General features: G+C 45.8%; 1 protein-coding gene across 1 annotated transcript in view; it reads left to right on the top strand.

The window, feature by feature from the left end:
- Positions 1–814: 814 nt before the first annotated feature.
- LOC109684893 (NACHT, LRR and PYD domains-containing protein 1a-like) overlaps positions 815–25437 on the top strand; it is a 58493-nt gene continuing 33870 nt past the window's right edge. Inside the window, exons 1-8 of the mRNA XM_074047121.1 lie at positions 815–986; positions 1417–1703; positions 3859–3965; positions 6301–6426; positions 9544–11152; positions 13591–13761; positions 17720–17890; positions 20033–20122. Of these exons, the coding sequence (XP_073903222.1) occupies positions 954–986; positions 1417–1703; positions 3859–3965; positions 6301–6426; positions 9544–11152; positions 13591–13761; positions 17720–17890; positions 20033–20122 (2594 nt within the window). The 5' untranslated portion in view covers positions 815–953. The remainder of the gene's footprint in view (positions 987–1416; positions 1704–3858; positions 3966–6300; positions 6427–9543; positions 11153–13590; positions 13762–17719; positions 17891–20032; positions 20123–25437) is intronic.

The following is a 25437-nucleotide window of genomic DNA, read 5'->3' as shown; positions in this document are numbered from 1 at the left end:
GGGAAGGAAAGGATGTGGTGTGACCAAGAGCTCAGATCAAAGATGTTCAAAAGTTTTTGTTGAATTGTAGCATATTGACAAAACTATGATATCTTCTTTAATAGATGAGCAAATGGAGGCTCACAGAAATGAATCCACCACATAAGGAGTCATGGGCTGTGGGGTGTTGCTCCTCAAGCTTGGGATCCCCCACCCAGAACAAATCAAGGCATCATCAGAAACTCCCAGTGGGATTTCACAACAGCAGATGAGTTGGGTAATGCCCTTTTTCAAACTCCAGTCTGGAATGCTGCTAATTCTTCAAAAAAGGAAGAGCGTCAATGCTGGGCTCCCTGCTGACTACCTTTGTGGTGAAGAAGCAGGTGATGTTTCACTTTCAATAAGCATGGTGACCCAAAACCCCAAGTGCTGGGCCATGCACACAGCCATGGGGCCCAGGACACATATACCACCAGTGGCCCATGTAGCCTAGCAGGATGAGCAATGGTTTAGTCTCCAACCTATGGGACACTTTGAAAAATGGTCCCTGTCCTGCTCTAATGCTCTAATGCTTTCCACTAAAGAGCTGTCCTGGCAAACACAGGGCCCCCACTCCCATCCTGAGAGCCAGGCCTGGGCTAAGTCCCTACCTAGGGAGTTGTACCCTGGATCTGAAGGATCTGGGTATTGGCTGGCAGGGAGCTGTGTGCACCTGTGTGCTGTGTGTGTCTGAACTTCCTGCATCACAGCCTTGTCCTGGCTCCTCCCCTCTCCTGATCACATGCCTCATGGATTTCCCCTGGGTGACTTGTACTTCCTGTTTCCTTACCTCTGAGTTGTTCCCAGGTCTAGGTAAGTTAGGAAAAATCCTGAGCTCAGTCCTGACTCTGAGCCAAACCCCCTTCACTGTGTCTCCCCGAACTCACTTCCTGTCAGTGCTGCTGCTCAAGGGTTGATGCCAGGAATCTGTGTCCATGGAGAGGGGAGGATCTGCGGAACACAGAAAAGTGAGTGCCACTGATACCCCATCCCCCATCCTGCCATCCTACCATCTTCCCAGACTATGGTCCTCTCATTCTCGCATCTCCTCATCCTCCCACTCCCACTTCAACATCACCATACTTGACAGGTCCTGAACATCACCACAATTATGATCTGACCTCTTCCAGGAACTCCCAGTCTCCTCAACACTCCTCCCTCCTATGGTTCTTCCTACAATTCCCCTTCTTTCCCTCCTCCCAACACCATCTATTGGCAGTTGCCTTGGGGCTAATAAAACTGGGTTCTGAGTGCTGAATAGGAGTATGTACCAGGCAAAGAAAAAATGATCCCAGTCAGAGTCTTTCATTGGAAGATAGCAGGGGGCAAGGCATAGGGAGACAACTATCCTCTGCCTTTCTCATGCTCTTATCACCTAATACCTATGCACATCTGAAGGAACTTCTTCTGGAGGCAGAGATGGTCAGTGGAGCCCAGCATTTGCCTGACCTATTACATGAATCTACTGAAGAAGGAGATGAAGGAGTTCCAGCTTCATCTGCCCGACAAAGCACCCTTCAAGAGCTCTCCTTGTGCGATGGCAGCTCAGCCAGAGAAGTCGAGTGGGATGGAAGTAACCTCAAATTGGAATTTCAGGGCCCAAGACTTGCCTTTGCAAACCTGGAAGCAGGTTGTCCTGAGGTTGGTGTGTACCCAGCCCCAAGCAGAAGCACCAGTGATGTTAAGTGAGTAGACAAAGTCCCCAGCCCACCCCTATCTACACCCCAACATCACCCCAACACCTGCCAGGCCCTCTTCAGGTGGTGAACGGGACTGCCTTGTATTAGGGGGCATTGTTGGATTCCAACAACGTGTATCCCCTCAAGTGTATTCTCAGGCCCCCATGTGGTCCCCATAGCACCTGGGAGGGGACTGCAGAAGGGAGAGGCTGATGTTCAGAAGAGTGCTGATAAGGGTGGGTGTGAGTATGAAGCTCTGAGAGGAGTAGTAATTACATAGAGGTGTGGCACAGACTATACCAGGTACATGAATTTCCTGGACCCCAGACCAGACTATTTGCCAGTGCAGTCTATGAGAGCATCATTCTCTGAATGAGCCTGTGGGGGAATGTGAGGAGGCGGAAGCAGATTCATGGGTTTCTCCTGACCATTCTTGGCTGAGACAGGGGACCTGTCTAATATGAAAAATCCCAGCCTCAGTCTCCTGGCTCCTGCCCTAGCCCTCTACAAGCCTCCACCCTCTCTCTATCTTTTTCCCATAGCCCACTCTCCTTCCAAGGTAAGGATCTCAAGCACACCCAACAGGGAGTGTGCCAGTTGGTCCACCTGAACTTCCAGTGCTGGTCTTGTTCCCATCATCACTTGACAGATGGGTAAACTGAGACCCTTGTGGGTCAGGCAATGAGTCACATCCCTCAGCTCCCTGTCCTAACTTCTTTCATGTTAATCTTATTCACACAGACTATACACTTCAACTACACCCTTGACTTTTCCTCTTCCCATCCCAGCACTAAGGTGGCCTCCACTTAACAGTGCAGAAGGGCTAGAGAGAAGCTTATGTGTCCAAGCTCACAGCACTTAGAGACAGCACAGGGACTAGAGTCTAGAACAATTCATGTCTAGGGCAATGATTTCTTCCTCCACCCTGCCACTGCTTCTCAAAGTCCCACCATCCCCTCCTTCCCTTTTTTCTTTCTTCTGTGCCCACTCTTATCCCACCCCACCCCCAAGCCCTGGCAATGGTGACTACAGGCTCAATCTCCACTGCCCTCAGATTTCATTCTGACTTCAGGCACTTGCCGTGTGATGTGGAAAGGATTGTTCCACCACTATGTATCTCATTTTCCCCACCTGAGGCCTTCCTATTACTGGGTTTTGACTCCACATGCATTCTCTACTCTACACTGCAGAATTTGCATGTCCTCAACTCCACACACAAAATCCACCTGCTCAAAGATCTGAGTGAAGACTCTAGATATCTTAAGAGGTGTAACACTGCTCACATCTTCCTCCCAGCAAAGTTCCATCTTAGGCTCCAACCGACATTCTTTTTCTCTTCCCCTTCCTCTGCTTTACTCAGCTTTACCAGCTATTCTTTCTGCCCACAACTTGCACGGCTCAAATTGCAGTTATTGCCTGGCAAAACTCTGCCTGGTAATAAAAATGACCCACCTTTTCTAGAATGCCACATAAAACTCTTTATTGTTGCTTGAAATAAGGAACTTAGAGTGAACATGGCTAATCAAAGTCCATTTACTCTACTCTCCCCAAGAAGCTGCAGACTATACATTAAGAAAAGTTGGTTATCTACCTTGACAAAGCATGATTCATACCCATCTCACAGAATTGTTGTGAGAGTTTGTTACGGTTTGGATAGGAAATGTTCCCCAATAGGCTCCTGTATTGAAGGCTTCATCCCCAGCTAAAGGATCCAATCCATGAGAGGCGATTGGATCATAAGGGCTGTACCCTAATCAATGAATTCATTCATTGATGGATTCATAATTTGGTGAAATATTTGGGAGGAGGTAGAAACTAGAAGCAGGGCATGGGTGGATAAAGTAGGTCACCAGGGACCTGCCTTTGAAAGACGTATCTTTCTCTTCCTCACTTCTTCCTGGGTGCCATGAGGACAGAATCTCCTCTGCCACATGTTCCAGCTGCCATCATATGATTCACTTCAGGCCCAAAAAGTGATGGAACCAGCCAAACTTTGATTGCAACCAACTGCAAAATAAATCTTCCCTTTTTTCAAAGTTATTTCTCTCAGGTATTTGTCACAGTGACAGACACTGACTAACAATGTTGAAAAAGTGTGTATCTGACATAGAATGGATAATCAGTAACCAGTCATTTTCTTCCTGTCTTCCCCGCCCCCCAGAAAACACCTCCTTGCTTCTTCATCGAGCTCTTCCAAGGTCGCCAGACAATGCGGCTCGAGCCCAGGAGTCATCCAGGAACTAGTGACGTCTGGAAGAGTGCAGAGGGGTAGGCTTAATGATTCATTGCTACCGTGGAAAATCACACTTTCAAAGGCACTCAGAGAGACCAGACCTAAGCAAAGCAATCAGAAAGCTGCAGGGACTATAGGGTATCTGGCTGAAACTTCTGGAACCCACCATGCAAATGAGGCACTAGAAGCTCAAGTGGTGGGCAGACAAGCATACACCCCAGGGGAGTCAGTCCCCTGGGGCTAGGATGGCAGAATAAGCACAGAGGATCTGAAAAACCTCTGAAGCAGCTCTCTAGAAATCCTGCCATTGGAGACTTGCCATTAGGCCAAGGCACTGCTTCCAAGAAGCCCCTGGGAGTTAAAATGAAGGTGTATTCTCCAGCACAGGAATCACACCATCTGTGCCTGGGCAGGGCACAGGAAAGAGGTCAAGACAACTGGATTCCATTTCCATAGAGCCCCTTACCACCACCTCCCCAAATGGCCTAGAGTAAGCCATGTACCAGCAAATGTTTGCTGGACACCCCACTCCAGGCCAGGTCCTATGCCCAGCATTTCACTTGCACATTCTACTTAGATTTCACAACCATGCCTTGTGATGGAGACTGTTTTTGTCCCTCCATAGAGATGAGAAAACTGAAGCTCTGAAAGGTAAAGTAGTGGCAGAGCTGGAAATCAACAGTCTCTCTCCCCATCTCCACAATCCACATCTTTAATCCCTACATTCTATGCCCTATGACAACTGGGCAATGCGGACAGACATGCTGAAGCCACAGGCACACAGACTGTGAGTCCCGTGGTCTTAACACAAAGTATAGTGTCTCTATTATAAAGGATTCTTTCTACATAGATTTTAGAGTAAACTTACAGAATTCATGGTACTAAAATTTGGCACAAGCTTAACGTGTATAAACTGACTTGGACATAGAATGTCCCATTCATAATAGAAAGGAAGGAATGAAGGAAGGAATGAAGGGAGGGAGGGAGGAGTGTGGGGAAGGAGGAAGGAGGACTAGAGACATCTCACAGAAACATACAAATGCAGTATACTATATGCAATAGCCATAAAAATGGAAAAAAGCAAGTATGAAAGCTGTGAGGACAGATTAGTTGCTCTAATTAAAGGTCCTCTTCCTTCTGAGAGTCCTAGCAGGCAGGAAAAAGGAGGAAATGTAATGGGTTCATTAATAACTATTACCATAGGAAAGAAAAGACCAATTCAGAAAAATGCATTTTTCCCAGTTCCAAATTCTAAGGGAATTCTCCAATTGGGCACTAACACAAAATAATATCTCCAACAACAATCTCATAGCAAGTAAAAATACCACATGGCATGTTTTTGATATATCAAGAGTAATGGTAGGATATTTGTGTAAAGGACAAGGTAGTCAATATTTTAGGCTTTGTATGTCACTGTTGCAAGTTCTCAGCTCTGCCTTCACAAGCTAAAAGCAGTCATCCATAATAACTATTAAATGAAGGTGGGTGTGTCCCAATGACATTGTGTTTATGGACACTAAATTTTGAAATTCATATAATTTTAATGGAATAAAATATTACCATTTTTCACCATTGAGCCATCATGTCAGGGGCTCCTCAGGTGACTTGACTGCTCTATATAAGGTTGAGCTGAAGGTTGGCTGGAGGCCCTTGCTGGACCCCAGAACTCCACACCTGCTTCTATTCAAGTGCATACCTAGGCCCCCATCTGAGGGGCTTCAGGAAGGGAATACTCTGGGGCTGGAGAGTGGAGAGACTGCCAGTCACAAGGGCCCACACAATGATAGTCATTGGTTCAACTCTAGCTCCCAAGAAGAGCACTTGCCAGCACTGAACTTATGAGCACAGACTTGGGAGCTGGGCAGAGGCAAGTCTTAGTCCTGGCACTGCCACCTTGGACAAGTCATTTCACCACTCTCTGCCTCTGTTCCTCCATCTGTAAAATGGGAAAGTAAAAGTCTGACTCCTTCAGCTCTATGGGATTAAAAAGATAATCCATGTTAAACATTTATCAGTCAAATATACTGTGAATGCTCAATAAATATGAGCTCTTGCTTTTGTTATTATTATTACTGTTTGCAGTAGTCCCATATGGCACAGAGACAAATAGTAACTTACATTGAAAAATAACCAGGAAAGGTATTTGATGTCACAGAACCCAGGTTAGCGCAATTGCCTAGTAGCACCTGTAAAAGCAACACTTTCTGGATGAGGCTTGGGGGTAGTTGCTGAGGCTACAGTGGGTTCATGGTGTCATCTCTCTCCGTTGAGACAGGACACCTGCATAATATGAATAAACCCAGTGTCAGTACCCTGGCTCCTGTCACTGCTCTTCTACATCCCTCTAACTTCTCTGTTTCCTTCCGATAGGCCTGTCTCCCTCATTCTTCATGGAGTCCCACAGAAGGCCCACCCCCAGAAAAGTGCAGTGCTTCCAGGACTCAAACACAAGGATTTTGAACATTCTGACTGATATGTCTGCACAGAGTTGGATAGGTGAGATTTGCTGAGTTGGGCTGGGGTAGCAACTCTGTCACAAGATGGGGAAGTTGCTGGTCCCGTCAAGGGAGATGGGGCAGTTGCTGGTCCCCTGCATAGGCACCTGTGATGAGGACTGCAGAGGAAGGATGGAGGAGCCAGTGTGGGGTGGCAATGGTGAGAATAATGGGGCTAGAAGTTATCTTTCAGAGACTTTTCAGTGTTAAGGTTACTCTCTTCCCTAATTGTCAGATGGGGAAACTGAGAGCCACATGGGTGGGCAGTGAGTCATACTTAACTGGAGCTCAGGAAGCACTCCTCTTGGAGGGCACTGAAGATCCCTGGGTCAGGGTGGTCCACAAGTTATAGGGAGGACTCTGTTCTCCATACAGATCCATGAAGAAGAAGCTGGGCACATCCCTTAACATTGCCACTTCCCTGTCTTTTTTCTCTTATGTTAGTCTCACTCAGACTACAAGCCTCAGCTAGACCTTTGCCTCTCTCTCTTCCCATCCCAGCATTAAGGTGGCCACCACTTCCCAGCGCAGAAGGGTTAGTTAGAGAGAGTAGCTCATGTGTCCAAGCTCACAGCACTTAAAAGAGGCACTGCCAGGACTAGAATCTAGAACAATCCATGCCTGGGGCAGTGATTTCCTCTTCCACTCTGCCACAGCTTTGTCATAACTTTGTCAAAGACCTGCCTGCCTCTTCTTCCCTTTTCTCTGTCTTCTATGCCCACTCTTACCTCACTCAACCCCATGCCCTGGGAGAAGTGGTATAGGGCCCAAACTCCACTTTCCTCGGTTTCGTTCTGACTTCAGCCCCTTGCTGTGGGATGTGGGACAAGTCATACCACCCTTTTGCACCTCATTTTCCTCATCTGAGCCTCCATCCTACTGATCTTTCACTTGACATGCCACCTCCACTATACAGTACAGAATTCACACCTCTTCAAGCTCCACACAAAATATCCACTTGCACAAAGTTCTAAGTGGAAACTCTACTGAAGACGACAGTGTAGGAAGTGATAAGATGCTCACATCTGTCTTATGCACCCACCAGTATTCTTCTCTCTCTTACCCAACTCCTGCAGTACCCAGCCTCACCATCTCTTCTCCTCTATGACACAGAGCTCTGCCCCCACCTTGTATGGCCCAACTTTCAGTGCCTAGCAAAACCGTGCCTGGCAGTAAAGACATTCAACCGCCCTAAAATGCCACATACAGTTTACTGTTACTTAAAACAGGGAATTCCAAGTAGTTTATCAAACTCTCTCTACCAAATTCTTCTTTTGAATGTTTTCAATCATTTATACGTGCACTAGCCATTCTCAGTTGGCAGTTTGTACAAAAACACGTGACTAACTGGGGTGTGCAAGGCAAGTTCATCCAGCCACCTGTGCTTTGTGGCTTTAGTGAGACATTGCCAACCCCTGGACAGCAGTATACCAATAAATTCATTAGAGTTACTATGAGTAAGGAATTTTTAAGTATAATTTAATTTTAAAAAGAATTGTTAAAGTATTATTGATTCAAGAGGATTGAGACAAGTGCCTGGTCACCCATCTATAAAACAAGGAGGTTTTAGAGAATGTGGCACCAGAACTCAGCCCCCCCTTGCAATCTACCTTTGACTGTGGCCCTGGGTGGCCATCGTGATGCACTTAGAAGACATTCAGATTGCCAGAAATCTTCCCACCTGAGACAATGAAGGCAGAGTATAGATGTGATGTCTGAGGTAAGCTGGCCCTCCAAAACCACAGTCTCGAAGTGCTAAAGATGTGAATTGTCCCACATCTCCCACTTTCCACAGATTTACTTCAACACACCTGCAAAGATAGGGCAAATGGTAACCTTGAACTCTGGATTTCCCCAGCAGGTATCCTGAGATAGACTAGGCTTCATCATCCCAGATGAGTCATCTGCATCATCTCTAAAGCTCACCTAAAGGGAGAAGTTCCCACTTCTTTCAAAATATTGGGAAGGGAAATTATGGAGAAGTTATAAGGATTGCTCCATCTGGAACTTCACTCAAATAGGAACCTGAGGTTCCTCCTTGGTGATAGTTCTTTACATGAGTTCAGCTCCTCACCAGTCACAAGGCGTCTTTCTGTCTGTCACAGTTTTGGTTCCCTCGAAGCAAATCAGGCCCTGGGCACAGTGTGTCACTTCCCTGAGATGGTATTTAGAGATTAGGATATGATCTGCTTAGCTTCAGATGAGAAACTCATGATGCTCTAGACATAGTGGAAAAAAGTGAAAGGGTAGGCAGCTGTCTGCATAAGAGAGTAAGGGGGCTCAGTCCCACAAGAAAAACACTAATCCATTCAAGAGGGGTTCAGTATCATAACCCAAAACATCTCCCACTAGACCCCACCTCCCAACACTGCTACACTGGCAACCAAATCTCAACATGAATTTGGAGTGAAGACAAATGGTATCCAAACCATAGCAGCAACTGAAGGTCAGTGCTGCTGAGGACATCTGGAAGACCATGTAGAGCAAACCTCAGAGTTACCTGTCCTGGGGTTACCTGTTGGTGGGGGCTTTCCCTGGAGCATAACTCCCCAGCATTACTGGCTTGCCCCACTGTGAGTCAGGAGAAAGCCCTCATACACAATCTTAGAAGGGCACTCTTTGTAGGTCTGGCAATGGTGGGGCCTGGGGCCTAGAGGGATGTTGTCAGGTGCCAACAGCATCTACTCTTCTATCCAAGTTCTCCTCCACTCCCTCATGACCTCATACAGTGAGACATCACAATAGCATATAATGAAGAAACTGAGGCTCACTGGAAATAAGGACCCACACCATGGTCTTCATAAGGGCAAGAGTTGTGCCTGTCTGTTCACTCTTTACATTGAGTCCCTGGAGCAGTGCCTGGCACATAGAAAGCCGAATATGTGAAGAATGAATGAAAGTCAAACAGGAAGTATGGTTTGGCCAAGTCAGGACTTGAACTACAATCTTCTACTCCAAAGCCCATTTTCCCTCCACTCTGCACTGGACAGAACACAACACTGACTGCAGCCAGTGCAGTGTGTGCTTAGAGTAGGAGCCTAAATTCATGTGGCTGTTTATTGAATAAATAACAATTCTATTCTATAACTTTATGTTCCATCTTTAACCCCCATACTAGGACTTAGAGAAAAATCCAAGAATCAGAAGACAGAGAAGACCTGCCCCACACAGTCCTGGAAAAATGAGTATTTGCAACAAAAATTCACACAGTTGCTACTCCTACAAAAACCTCTTCCCAGAGGCCCGGAGCCCCAGATCCGGAAAAGCTGCCATCAGGATGAAGTGCAAGAGCGAGGACACTTGATTGAGATCCAAGACATGTTTGACTCCAGCCCTGGTACCCAGGAAGAAACTCAGATAGTTGTACTGCATGGGACTGCTGGAATTGGGAAGTCAACACTGGCCAGGCAGGTGAGGGGAGCCTGGGAGGAAGGCCTGCTGTACAGGGACCACTTCCAGCATGTCTTCTACTTCAGCTGCAGGGAGCTGGATCAGTGTGGGGTGTTGAGTCTGGCTGAGCTCATTGCAAAAGACTGGGCAGCCCCTGAAGCTCCCATTGGCCAGATCCTGTCTCAGTCCAAGCAGCTGCTCTTCATCCTGGATGATGTGGATGAGTTAAAATGCGTCTTGAAGGAGACGTCTGAGTTCTGTCTGCACTGGAGCCAGCCACAGCCAGTGCACACACTGTTGGGCAGTTTACTGTGGAAATCCTTGCTCCCTGAGGCTTCACTTATGATCATAGCTCGGACCACAGCACTGAAAAAGTTCATTCCTTTGAAGAAGCCACGTTGGGTAGAAGTCCTGGGCTTCTCTGAGTCCAGCAGGAAGGAATATTTCTACAAATATTTCCCAGAGGAAGGCCAAGCAAGTAGAGCCTTTAGCTTGGTTGAATCAAACCCAGCACTCTTGACCCTGGGTCTCGTGCCCTGGGTGTCCTGGCTGATCTGTGCTTGTCTGAAGCAGCAGATGGAGCAGGGACAAGAGCTCCCGCCTACCTTTCAGACCACCACGGCCCTCTGTCTGCACTACTTTGCGCAAGCTCTCCCAGCTAAGCCTCTGGGGACCCAGCTAAGGGGTATCTGCTCTCTGGCTGCAGAGGGCATACTGAGAAGAAAGACACTGTTCAGAGTAGGTGACCTCAGGAAGCACAGGTTAAACACAGCCATCTTGGCCACTTTCTTGAAGATGGGCATTCTTCAAAAGCACTCCAGCTCTTATAGTTACAGCTTTATTCACTCCTGTTTCCAGGAGTTCTTTGCAGCAATGTCTTATACCTTAGGGGATGAAAAGGAGAAAAGTGAACATTCTGATCACCTCAGAGGTGTGGAAAAGATTCTAATGAAATATGGGAGGCATGACCTGCTTGGAACACTAACCACACGCTTCCTATTTGGACTTTTAAGTGAGCAGGGGATGAGCAGTATGGGTAACATCTTCACCTGCCAGCTGCTTCCAAAGAGGACATCAGAGCTGCTACGGTGGGTACTGGTAAAAGCTTTGCTCCGGCTGCCATATTCTCTGGAGTGGTTCCACTGCCTGTATGAGATTCAAGATGAGGAGTTTGTGGCCAAGGCTATGGTGCATTTCCAAGGAACAAAGATATTTGTCCAGACAGACGTGGAGCTCCTGGTGGTCACTTTCTGCATTAAATTCTGCAGCCATGTGAAGAGGCTTCAACTGAATAAGGGTGAACAGCAGGGACAAGCTGCTACCCCTGGGGTAGTTCTGTGAGTATCCCAGCCCTTCCCTAACTCCATCTCTTCTGTGGGTCCCATAGGCCCACATGTTCTGATCACTGGCGACACTCTCAGACTGGTCCATGGCTACAAGATGGAGCTCACCAGTGACTTCTAATTGCCCAAGATGACAGCCATCCTTTGTCCACTGCATGCTTTGTAGAGGCATGGGACAGGCCCTGCCTTGTGGGCTGCCTTCCCTCCTAGCTCTGAGACCACCACCTACTTTCTCTACTGGACACTTTTCCACCTTCACACTGACCTTCACATTGGCCAACCCATCCCAAATTTTATGCAGCTCACCTGGCTCTGCTCCTTTCTCTTGATATGCTTTCCCTCTGAGAAATTTTTCACTCAACTGCTTCAGGCAACGCTACCCGATGACAATGACCTTGACCCCAGCATCTTCCCCCATCACTTAAAAGTCCATGTGTCTGAGAGAAAGTCCTTTATATTTCCCTGCAGAGCTGACTTCCTTATACCAGTCAATGATGCCACTATTGCCCCAGGCTCTCACCCTGAAACACCTCTGAGCATGAACGAGTGGCTCTCTTAACTACATTGCACCCACCATCACTGAGAACCCCGACTCCCAGGTTCCCTGCCCCGTGGCAGGACTGACCTCTCAGTATCAGTGTCTGTCTCCTCCTTAAATTAATCACACCACAAATGTTCACTAAGCCCTGAGTTATGCCAGCTCTTACCAATCACAAGTCAAAAAGCACAACCCCTGCTCTAAGGAGTCAAAACCCAGGGAAGAAGATAGACATCCACTCAGTAATTTCATTCCAGTGTGACACCTGCAATAGTAGAGATACAGACAAGGTGCCACAGTGGCTTAAGGAAGCGAGTGTCCATGTGGACCAGAGAAGGAGAGACCCTCAGATGTAAAAATGTTTTATTTATTTGAGTCTTCTATTTTCATATTTTTAAAACCTTTAACTCCTGATAAAACCCATGTTCCTTTACAAAAAAAGAAGCACAAACATGAAAGTAATGCCAACCAGAATTCTATCACGAACAATTAGGGTATATGCTTCTAATCTTCTTTCCATGTACTTTTTAAGGGAAAATTCAGCCATACTCCACATTGTCTTGTAGTCAGCTTTATTCTTTTCATATATCAAACCTTCTTTTCATGTTACTAATAAGTGTGATAAACATATGATATTCCATATGATATTCCCTGGGGAGAATTCCCTGGATGATTTCACCATTTCCCTGTTCTTGGACATGTTAGGTTGTGTCTACTTGTTCATGGTGATAAATATGACTTGGCCTTGAAGGGCATGATACAGGTGTTGCAAGTAGCAGTAACCTGACCTGGGGCCTTCAGCAGAGTCCTGAGCAGGCAAAGGGCAGAGACCAGTTTGAACAGCACTAAGACTTTGGAGAAACTGTGAGATCTTGTGATTCTCACAAACCCTCTGCTGCATCAGGTACTATTGCTGTTCTATTTTTGCAGATGAGGAGGTAGACTGAGGCCCAAGAAGAAGGCCTCGCATGCAAGCCACTGGCTCCAGAGCCTTGTCTTCACACCACTGCACAGCTAAGCAGACTTGGGGTTAAAGATGAATGAATACTGGGGACATATCAGGACACAATAGGTCAAAAAGTTACTGAGATGATGAAGTAGTAATATGTGACAAGAAAATAGAAATATGAGTCTCAAACTTGGAATAGAGCTAGAGTAATTGAGGCCTGGAACCAGATGAGACCATAACATAGTGTGAAAATGGAAACACTGAATGGGCTGCAGTCACCCAAAGCAGAGTCTGCTCTAATACTCCCAGAAAGCCCATCATCTTCTCCCATGCAAGCTCCAGACATTCTCTCCTGGGCCTCCCACTTTGCCATCCCTCTCCTGTGGACCATCTCTGTGGTCTTGCTATCCTGGAAGGGGATAGGGCCTATGAGAAACGACATGGACAGCAGACCCCAGTACTTCATCAGAGTCATCCTCAAATCCCTCTAATGGTTTCAGTTCCCACCTTCCATCTCCTCCTTTCTTTCTGGCTCTAGAACTCTGTGCCAAAGGTAGACAAGTGTGTTTGCATGGGAGGCACGAAGGCTGTCCAAATCACCAAGCTCCTTCCCTGTGCCAGGCACTTGCTGGGCACTGCATATAAAAAAGATAACAACTCTCTTCCCCTGCTTTGAAAGAACACCCAGACTGAGGAAGAAGCAGACACAAAATGAGCCCATCAAGGTGCCATGCAGGGCTGTAGAATGAGGAACCACACAGAGGAGGGGCCCTGGGGTTGGGGCCAGAGGGGCAGGTGGAGAGTCTGGTCAGTTCTGGCAATGGCATTGCCCATAGAATCCTGGTGTATGGGGGGACAGGGCCTCCCTCTATTGTGTAGGACTGGGCACCTCAGATTCTGCACATGCGGGTCATATCTCTCCTGTCCCTCTCTCCACCCCTTCAGGTCTACATGGGCTCCAGTCACCAATGCCTCTTGGCAGGTTCTCTTCTCCACTCTCAGAGTCAGTGGAAGCCTGAAGGAGCTGGACCTAAGTGGAAATCCACTGAGTTGTCCTGCAGTGCAGAGTCTTTGTGAGACCCTGAGATGCCCGAGCTGCCACCTGAAGACTTTGCGGTGAGTCTGGCCTGGGTTATCCCCTGAAGCAGGGTTGGGCAGAAGCTGGGTATAGGATGAAGCTTAGCCTCTGTATTCATAATATATTCATGGATCGCTTTCTGATCATGCACTGTGACAGATGCCAGGGATAACAAACAGACAAGACTCTTTTCTCACAGAGTTTGGAGAAAGCTGACATTAATCAAGGAATTGTATGGACAAACATATAACAGACCTAGGTGAGGGATCCAGTGGAAAAACTTCTTGAGGGAATGGCTTGTAGATTGAAAGAATACAAAAGGTTTGAATATGTGAAGCAGGAGGGAAGAAAGTACTATGCAGAGGGAATGGCATCTACCCATTTCCTTCCCTTCCCCTGCCCTCTTAACTACTATTCCAGTGAGAGATAGAAACACCATAATACGAGATACAAAAAGTGTCTAAGGTTTCTCTTCTTGAGTAAACATGTGCACGTGGCCCACCAAATGCCAGGTTTCCTCTCACAACAGTCACAAGACCCTGGCACTATTTCCGAGAAAGGAACAGTCAAGGCAGTTGGTTCCCATCTCCCTTGGGTCTAGCACCCCAATGAACAGTAGATGTGGAACCCCCACCCAGAATATTGTCAGGGTGCATGTGGTGCTCTATCCGAATTAGCAGCGGATGAAAGATTGCCCTTACCCAGTCAGTGAATGTACCACGGTGCTGGATGCCCCACCCAATCCTCCCTACAGTTGATCCAGATCCCACTGAGAACAGAAGGCAACAGTGGTCACTGGGCTGAGAAGAAGGTTTAGTGGAACCCTGTGATACCAAGATAAAGGGAAGTGGGTGACCTACAATCCTTTCTGCACACACAGAGAGGGGATTGACTAAAGATGGAATCATACATGAGCTGAGGTTCCATTGTCTCATCGAACTTTGCTTCCAAAACATCAACTCAATCATAAAATTATTTTAAAATCCAAGGTAGTGGCTACTGGGCATTAAACCCTTTTGAGTAGGTGGCCCTATATAATAAATGTACTGGTTGAAAGCCTACAAAGCCAACCCTGCCTCCTCTCATATCTGTTCTCTCAGAAAGTGGCAGCAGTTTCAACTTGTATCCAATCTAGAAGTTCCACAGTTCCCACATCTAAGGATTCACTGAGTGCTGTCAGGTCTCCTGAAATATATCCCCAAAGCAGTGTTCATTCTTTCACCTAAATTTTCCTGCGCACTGCATCCAGCATCCTCCAGGTGCTGTCAGGGATCTTTCCAAAGGAATGCAAAGATCCCATCACACTTTCCTTGAGATCTTCCATGGGCTCATCACTGCCACTTCAACAAGATCCAAACATCTTCTGATGACATCAAGACCTATTAATGCCTTGGTATTTTCTAACTTTATTGTCACACTCCATCTTTATGTCAACAAGATTCAACTAAAAACGTACCGTGATTTCACATCTGCCCTGACAGATAGCAGTGTCCACGGCCTCCACCCTCACCCTAGTGAGCGTCCCATTACACACGCTTTCTCCTCCTTCCTTGTCATGGTCAATCAGCATTCCTCAGCCTTCAGCTGGTCCTGACTAACCCCTTTTTGATGCTATTCTGTTCACTCATCCATTGTAGTCTTATGAAATGCACTGCTCTAAGCATTAGGGAACAGCCAGTAACAAAACCTGCTAAAACCTCTTCTTCATGGAGCTTACATTCTGAAAGAAAGGGAAGGAAGAAAGACAAAAAGTTAAGTACAGTGTAGGTGATGTGGACTATCGAAAAAGTGAGGCAGAAAGAAGCAGAAGGGAGTCTGAGATGAGTGTGCATTTGGAATAGGGAGGGTGATGAGCATGATTTCACCAAATTGACTTACATTTGTCCTGAAGCAGGTAAGGGGAAAAAAACAAGTGCTATCAGGCAACATTGTTCAAGGCTGAGAAAGAAGCAGACAGTGGAAGTCAGACTGAGACTCCAGACAGTGTTCCCCTGAGAAAGCCTATGTGAATTCATTACATAGCATGTGTACAGCCCTTATGGTACATAAATGGTAGTGTAGAGCAAACACTGTCCTGCACCTTCCTATATCATTGAAAATTGATCTTGGAGATGGTCCCATGTCAGAGCATATAAATGGCCTCATTCTTTTTGACGACAACATGGAATTTCACTACATGAATTCACTTTTAGTTTTTTTAATTTTTTTAAACCTCCCATTATGGCACCTGGGTTATTACCAGGCTTTATCACTGTAATCAGAGCTGCAGTTAACATCCTACCCCATGCATTCTGAGACACAGTGTATGATCTGTAGCCTGTTTTCTGAGAATTGCCGGGTAGACTATGTGCATTGCTAACTTTGCTCTCTAACTAGATTGTGCTAATCAAGGGTACAGTGTTTACCAAGATTAAAAGGGCCACAATTAGCCTTGTCCCCAAACACTCCAGTGTCAGCCTCTACCTTGTGCATGTCTGTAGCTACCATTATGTAGCATGGGACAGGAACATACATTTCAAGGGAAAAGGGGGACTTTATTATCTGGAAAGATGGAGTGTGGGGAGTGGATTATAAGAAGCCTATGAGAACGTGACATAAGCACAGCTGTGTCAAATAATTGGCAGGCTGAGTTGGCATGGCTCCAGCTGCAGAAGAATGCAAGGGCAAAATGCAGTACAGCTGCTTTTCCTAAGATGTTTATGTTCAGAGAAGTAGGATGACAGGGTTATCTTCCTAAGAACTGTTGCTCCACCTCCTTGTTTACCACTGTATATAAAAGACTGAAGGAGGATGCAAAGGATTGATGGAGGATGGGATTGATGGATTAGTTGCTGGATTGATTGATTGATTTGGCTGCTGCTGCTGCTGCTGACCATTTGTGTGTCTGTACATCTGAGGACCAATACTTTAAGAGAGAACATGGGACAGTGCAAGTCTCAGGGCCAAGACTTTAAGAGAGATTAAGGAAACCATGGGACAGTGCAAGTCTAAGTAAGAGACTTTAAAGAATAGAAAAGAAGTAAGGTTTTAAGGAATAGAGAAAAGAAGCAAAGTAAAAGAAGAGAAGTAAAAAAGCAATGAGGCTGTTGTGTGTTTCCATCCGAATGCCCAACACATCTCACCCCAACTTTATGCATGTTCATGCATCCTTCGTCCTTTCTGCATCTCCAGTCGCCCCCAGTTAAGTTGGTAGAACAGGAACACAAGAAAGCTCACAAGAATGGAGTAAACGAGCTTTTCCTTCCATCCTTGCTTCTACTACCAGGTGAAACTTTCCATCCCTTCTCTATAATTACTTGCCCATAAAGGGAGAGAACTCAGTCCTGGATGCTCTGGACCTCAGGACCAGCCCCAGGACCAGCAACAGTAGGCTAGTGGGCTCCCATTTCAAATCCATTGGGCCTGCAGCTCGGTTATGGGAGCCAAATTGTTATCCACTCAGATAAGAAAAGACAGGCTGAGAGCACTGTCAGCACAGCATGCAGGGGTCAGACACAGCCCTGGCCTAGGACAGAGCATACCCCAGACCCCAATTTTACTAGGGAGCCTAGGACAGCCCCTCAGTTCCAATTGAACCTGTCATACTCCCCCTCATCTTTGGTTCTTATATTAGAAGCTCACTGATTTTTCTTCTGGATTGGAGGTGCCCTTAATATTGACACACAGGGCCAATGTGGTTAATAATTAAACCCAGGTGTACGAATGGGCCATTAAGTAAATTATTCATACAAGATTGACACATGGTAGATGGGACAGGATTCCTGTTGAGTCCCACCAGGAGTGAGATAAGGAGTCTTCCTGCATCCTGAGGGGCTCCTTGGCTACAAGAGGAAATTAAAACCTCTCAGGTCATTGCAAGGCAGGAAAGCCTTTGTCTTCCTTCCTTAAATGTCAATCCAGGACCCCTAAGGACCAGAACCATTAGAAAGGGTCAGACCGCAGTTACCCAGAGGAACAAGCCCTTCGGGACAATGACCATGTGCATCTCTCCTGCAGGATGGTGGGCTGTGGCCTTACGTCCATCTGCTGCCAGGACCTGGCCTCTGTGCTTAGTGCCAGCCTCAGCCTGACAGAGCTTGACCTGCAGCAGAATGACCTGGGTGACCATGGCGTGAGGCTGCTCTGTGGGGGGCTCAGGCAGCCCACCTGCTGCCTCAAACTCCTGTGGTAAGGCCCTGTGGGTCCCTTCTGGGCAGGGGGCAGGGGAGGAATAGAGGACAGGTGATAGGTGATGGAACAGGCGGAGGAAAAGGGACAGCATATGCATAGTCAGCCTGACTCCTAACGAGTGGTACCATTACTCTAACTCCGTGTGACTTGGATAAGACACTATATTCTTTGGGATTCAGTTTCCTCATCTATGCAATAGGAATATCAAACCCACCTCGCAGACTGTAATGCGATAAAATGTGTATGTGTAAAAACAGGGACGATGCTGAAAAGAATTGGATAAACTAGAATGACAATCAGTAGTGTGCTTTATGTTCTAAAGGACTCCCAGTGTCACTTTCCTCAAGAGCAGCGCTGTGCTCATACAGTTTCTCATGCATTCTTTCATGGCATGACTCCCTGCCAAGTATTGGGCCGGGCCCTAGGGATTCGATGTTGAGCAAACACACCTCGGCCCTTCCCCCTCACACTGCAGGTAAGAGACAGACTTTGATCACCTTTTGGCAGGTAAAAGAAAGTGTATTCATAAGCCATGTTGAGTTCTATGAATCATATGAAAGTGTTATAAGAGTGTGTTAAGAGATTGGAATTGAATTAAAGATTCCTGGAGTGCTTCTCTGAGGCCTGAAGGAGATATAGGAACTGACCAGGCCAAGTAGAAATGCAGTGCAAGCATAGTATGGGGAAAGTAACAGTAGTGCTCGAGCACCACAGGCTGGACAGCCCCTGTGTGACTGACATGGAGTGAGCCCCAGCCCTAAGCATGCAAACCAGAAACATCTCCATCCTGCAGCTCTGGAGCTTTGTGTCCTTCTCTAAGTGGCCATCACAAGTATCCCTTGGCTCTCTCCTCCCTCCTCTACCTCCTGAACACAAGCCCAGAGACAGCTGCTAGCTAAACACTTCCTTCAGCTCTCTGGACAAGCCCTGGCAAGTGCTCAGAGAACTGCAGCTACTCCAGGCCTCCTTGTGCAGAGCCCTCTGATTCTTCCCACCTGGCAGAGAGGATCCAGGAAGCCTGTGCACTCAAGCTTTCCCCAAGGCTTCTGCTTTGACTCCTGAACCTAAAGAAAAGTCTACACTCAGGTTCTCCTGCAGCTGAAATTGGCCTTGTTCTCAGGGGAACTTTGCTCCTCTGCCTGTTTCCCACTATGCACTTTCAGCCATCACTGTCTCCCACATGCTGAAAGAACCTGAACACAGCTGGGCTCTGCCTGCAGATCTGGATTCAGATCCGAGTGAAAAGTAACCTGTTAAACTTTGGCTGTGTCTGAGGGGAGCTGAGTCTTTGAAATACTGGAAAGATTTCTGCCTTCCCTCCTGGAGCCCAGAGCTTGGTCCACAGTGACAAGCTTTGACTTCCAGGGCTCCACCCCCTCCCATGCAATTGTGTCCAGGGAAATTGTGACAATGGCCAGGAAACTTCACCTCAGCCTTGTCCTGCCTCACAGCAGCAGAGCAAGAGTGATCCATCCCAGATCAGGGACTGAGGACACATAAGCCCAGAGAAGGCAGTAACTTTCCAGATCTAACAGAAACCCAAGACCTGAGGCCTGGGAGAATAGAACCAGGACTCTTTCCATTCAGCACACCTTTCAGACTCTGGGAAGAAATCCCAGGAACCAAGATCTATGAGGTCCCTTGGATCAACTTTCTAGAGTCAGTCCCTTCAGAAACAACCACATCTCCAAGCCTGGGAATGCTGCTAGCAACTGGCTACAGGAACACCTTCTGCCAATGAGAGCCACCTGACCCATAGTCATGTCTCCTTCCTGGGATGACCTGCATGCAGTGCTCACCCTTATTAGCCCAGCCTCTCATCCCAACTCTGGATAGTTCCAAAGGGTCATCCTGTCTTCAGATCTCCCAGTAACCTGGCAAAGGCCTCTACTGAGACCTCCTCACAACCAATATCTCCCTCTGACCAGTCCTACTGCCTCTGTTTCCTTGTCCTGGTGTTGACCAAAGAGCACTCCCTACTCAGCCTCTTCACTCTAGCTTCACTTCAGCATAACTCCCAAGGAACCTGATTGCAACAAATTCCTTCAGCAGGTGAAGTCCTGGATCCTGGACCCTAATTGAGGGCCTTGGGATCATGTGGCAAATCCCAGGAGAACCAGAATTCTCTTGTGCTTTCAGGCTGGACCAGGCCCTTCTGAGTGGCCAGGTGAAGGAGGAGCTAAGGACCCTGGAGGAAGAGAGACCTCAGCTGGTCATCTCCAGCAGATGGTAAGAGTGGACCCAAAAATCCTTCTAGCTGATTTAGGTTCACAGCTGAGCCCTTGTGTCTAGTCTAGAGTCAAGAGATAAGGGAAAGAATCTTTGGGTGGCTAGAAAGCTAAGCAGAGCCACAAAAAAGCAAGAAACTACCACAGCCAGAGTGACATAGAATATTTTTTGGTATTTAGTGAAAATAGAATCATATGACCTGCTTTCCTAAATCCTTCCATTTGGCAAATAAGGAGATGAAAAGATGAGTGAGTGAGTAAGTGAGGGAGTGAGTAACTGAGTCCTCTGGGCTCAGCACAGTTTGATAACCACTGCCCACTAGTACAGATCCCCTCAATGAACAAAGATTGGGAACAATGCAGCAATCACCACAGGAGAGAGACAAAGACACACGAAGAGGCCTTTAGTATAAAGACCATCAACATCACTACTGCCACCACCTCCACTCCCTCCCCCACCCCCCTTACACACACATACATCTGGGCTTCAAGGTAACCTGAGGGCAGGGGAGTCCATCTTCCACCTTCAGGGAATTCACTGCAATCTCCTCCCCACCCTTCACCACCACCACCACCACCACCACACTGTCCTCCCATGTTCTCTCATTTTAACATTAGTATGAAATCAAGAGCCTGGCTGTTGTGCCTCAGCTGAAATGGAAGAGAATGGGCTCCTAGACTTAGGAGAAGGAGTCTTCCATTCATTGAACCAGCATTCCCTGCAGACCCACTATGTGTCAGGCACTATATGGGAATGTGAGAACACAACAATGAACAAGACAGGCACAGCCCAACCTCAAGGAGCTCAGTCCAGCAAGAATACAAGCACAAGTTTCCCCACAAGTCTGTGTCATTACACCTGGGGTTAGAGTGCAGAGAAGGGCCTGTCTCACCTTGTCCAAAGGAGCTGAACTGAGCTCTTAAAGATGGGAGGGGCCAACTGGGTCGATAAGGAGTCAACTCCAGGTAGAGGTAGAGGCTTGGAAGGAGAAGAGAGGAATTGAAGGAGGATAGGTGTATGTCGCCATGTTCAAGTCACCATGGCCAGAGGCCAGAAAATCCTTAGTCTTCAAAGAAAGAATTCAGCGATAGACTAAGAGGAGACTTAAGCAAGAGCAGGTTTATTAATGCAAAGCAAAGCAAAAACAAAGCAAAGGTACACCTGGCAGGCAGGCTCAAGAAGGACCACTGTGCTAGAGGTACAAGGCCTCAAGCTTCCATTGGGTCATGGAAGTGTGCTAGAAAACTGGGGGTGAGCCATCAGCTTCCAAGACTGGGTTATATATCATCAACTCCTTACATGTGTCAGGTGGGAAAGTTCTTGGCTTTGAATGATTAGATCAGGGCTGTCATTTTCTACAGGCTGTGGGGGCTGCAGTCAGCAAGACTCTGTTGTATGTCACCAGCCATTCTGTTAATGTCAGCAGGTCAGGATGTGATTCCTTATCAACATCCAAGCCATCACTCTCAGCCATCAGGTTTTCCAACTCCCTGCCTAACTCCTATTTCATTCTCCCCCAGAGGAGTATGAACCTTCATAATCTCATAAGAGAAGAATGCTGTAGATCTCTTTCTTCAAAAACTAATTCCTGCTGAACAAGGGCATTGGCCCCACCTACAGATCTACCTTTTTCTTTGCTATCTATTATGGGTGATGGCTGAGACTAAGGTGGTAGATGACAGGATGGTCTTCTTTAGAGGTAACAGTAGTTAATGATGCTTATCTTGCAATATTGGCTGAAAGTCCTGGCATCCATCATTTGTAGGGGAAACTTTTGAAATCTAACATTTGTATTATGGGTTGTCATTATGGTGGACACCCACTGCAAAAAAGAGGTTCCCCTCAACTGTGGCTGAGAAACAATAATCTTGTGGAGATTGGTCTCTTATCCACTCCTTTACTTGTACTTGTACATCCTCCAGATGATTTTTTTAAAAATCAAGGTCCTGAGCCATCATCTCAATGCAAGTTTGGGATTGTGTATTCTTTGGGAAAGTGCTCAGAAGGTCCATTGGTGTTGGTTCCAGGCGAATGTGAACTGGTCCTGGGATTCAGTAGCTAAAGGGACTAAAGAAAGGATTATCAAGGTTCAAAACAGTATGATAAGATCCTATTTAACACAATAATATCAATGGCTTCCCTACTGAGACTTATGACTTTCCTAGCTACAAGTTTCTGTCCTGGTTTACAGTACCAAACATGGGCCTCACCCACAAAGCAGGCTTCAGATCCAATTGCAATGTGGTTGGTGCACCCACATTAGTACTGCCACTGTTGTGGCAGTGGACACACCTGCAGGGCATGCTGGTGGTGTAACACATGGGGGCTATAGCCAAGCAGGGTATCTGATGACAATTTTCCCCTGGAGGAAAGGAAACCAGTAGGGAGAAAGCTTCCAGTTCAGTCCCTGCTTGATTTCTTTGTGTTCTATAATCAAAGCATGTGTGGTGTCTTTAGCAATAAGGACTTAATGTCCAACTGGTGTGCAACCAACAGGGATGGCCTGTGTGGTGTGGGGGTCTTCAAGAGCCTCTCTGACCAACATCTCATCGAGATAAAGCCACCCCTACCACTGGGATTCTTATTTAACAATTTTATGGCTTTTGGAAGCACCCTCTTTTTTTTCCATGTAGGGTGTCTTTATTTAAATATTTTAGTTGTTTTAAGTAGTAGCTCATTTTACTAGCCAACTTTTGCCACTTTTGTTAGCATACATTAACAGTACAAGGGGTTCACTATGCTAATTCCACAGATGCATACAGAGTGTACTTTGAAAAAGTTCACTCCTCTAATCTATTACCTTAATCCTTCTACCTCCTACCCCCTTTTTCAAACAGTGTTGGTGGATTTCACTATGCTATCCATATGTTACATGTCTCTTCATGCCCCACCAATATCCTCTCTTTTCCCCTTCCTTCTCTCCTGATCCCTCCAAGACAGTTCCCCTTTTATACTCATGTCTCCTTGTTATTGTTATTATCATTTCAGTCTAGATTCTGCATATGAGGAAAACCATGATGCTATTTGGCTTTTTTGACCTTTGTACCCAATTTTTTATAGTGGCTGTGATTTTTTATATACCCCTGGCAATCTATACTGATTAGTATTAATTGCCCTTTGTAGGCAGGCATTTTTATTGATTTTAATTTTCCTAGTCAGGTGTTATTGTCTTTACCTGTGATAACCATAAGCAGAATTTTCCAATTACAGTGTGTAGGATGTACCCTAGAAGCATACCCACCAGAAAGCACCAAGTATGTTTTCTTATTGGGAGAGATATTAACAGTGTACTCCTATGGAGGATAGTTGTTCAGCTCCCAGGATAAGCGTGGTCTTTTTATTTGTCCTCTGTATATCCACCAGAAGCTGACTATTGTTCACTATATTTAGGGAGATTTTCATGAATCAGGGTGCATTCTGTTCCTGACTCCATTACAGCCCATGTGGTCTGCACATTAGTATGAGACTAATAAATTTATAGTTTAATGTTTTGGGGGGTCCAAAAATCATATATAGAAGCATAATAATTTTTACATTGTTTTTTGAATTTAGGCCTCTGATATAAGGCCATAAAAAATTGTACATTTTAGGTCATTTTTCTTTTTTTTCTCTATATAAAGGTATTTATTACAGCATTGCTTATAAAGTTCATCAAAAGACAATTTATGAAATCATTGTAAAGAGAAAGACAACTTTATTATTATTATTATTGCCGTATTGGGGGTACATTATGACATTTACCAAAGTTCTTACAGTATATCATAGTTAGACTCACCCCATCCATCTTTCTCCTTTATCTGCCCTCCCCCCATTCCTGGAATAGTCTCAACAGGTCTCGTTTTTCCATTTCCATACACGAATACATAACATTTCCACCCTTTCCTTATGTCCTCCCTGTCCCACTGGTGCCAACCCCCAGACAGGACATGTGTTAGCTTCCTGTTCTCCATTTTTGCAAAAAGACATTTTTGTTTGCATAAGATAGCTATACAGGGAGTTTCACTGTGACACTTTCATGTATATATGTATTACAACCGAATTGGTTCATCCTGTGTTTTTCTCCTTTCTACCTTAGTCTCCTTCTTATGGTGATTTCAACAGGTTTAGAAATTCTATGTTCATTCTTGTATAGGAAGTGCATAATCCATATTCACCTTCTTAACTTCCTTCTTTTACCCTCCCTTTCCTGTTAGTGACTTCCCTGTAACATGACCTGTTTTTCATAGTATTGCTGTATTTGTATTGGGCCTGTATTCCACATATGAGATAAAATATGTGAGCTTTGGCTTTATGATCCTGGATAACTTCACTTAAGGTGATGTTCTTCATTTCCATCCATTTACCTGCAAGCAACAAAATTTCATTCTTTTTTATGGCTTAATAAAATTCCATTGTATATAAATAACATAATATCTTAATTCATTCATCACTAGTGGGACATCTTGACACTGTCCCTAGCTTTCCCATGTGAATAGTGCTACAATAAACATGGGTGTGCAGGCGCCTTCATTGTAACCTGATTTACATTCCATCAGGTATATCCCTAGGAGTGGTATTTCTGGATAAAATGGCAGTTCTATTTTTAGTTTTATGAGGAGCCTGCATACTGTTTTCCATTGTTGTTGTTTGTGCTCTTAATGATAACCTTTAATGTGGTTTCAATTTGCATTTCCTTTATGACCAGGGATGTTGAGCATTTCTTCACGTGTTTTTTGGCCATTTGGACTTCTTCCTTTGAAAAAGCGCTGTTCAGTTCATTTGTGTCCATTTCTTCACTGGGTCATTGATCTTTTAGGAGTTTAGTTTTTTGAGCTCTTTGGATATTATGGTTATCAATCCCTTGTCTGATGTATAGCTGTCAACAATTTTCTCCCATTATGTGGGTTGCCTCGTTAAATCTAGTGACCATTTCATTGGTTGTGCAGAAGCTTTTTAGTTTCATGTAGTCCCATTTGTCAATCATTTCTCTTAATTTGCAGAGCCATTGCAATTCTATTTAGGAAGTTTCTGCCCATGCGTATGTGTTCCAGTGTATTCCCTGCTCTTTCCTGCCCTAGCTTCAAAGTTTCAGATCTTATATTAAGGTTCTTAATCCACTCTGAGTAGATATTTGTACAAGGTGAAAGACATGGATCTAGTTTTAGTTTTCTGCATGCAGATATCCAGTTTTCCCAGCAATATTTGTTGAAGAAGCTGACTCTTCTTCATTATATGTGTTTGATGACTTTGTCAAAACTCAGGTGGGCGTAGCCACATGGGTTCATATCTGGGTCTTCTATTTTGTTCCATTAGTCTTCATGTCTGTTTTTGTGCCA

The sequence above is a fragment of the Castor canadensis genome, chromosome 11 (assembly GCF_047511655.1).
Source record: "Castor canadensis chromosome 11, mCasCan1.hap1v2, whole genome shotgun sequence".
Classification (NCBI taxonomy): domain Eukaryota; kingdom Metazoa; phylum Chordata; class Mammalia; order Rodentia; family Castoridae; genus Castor; species Castor canadensis.
This window is presented reverse-complemented; position numbering and strand designations above follow the sequence as displayed.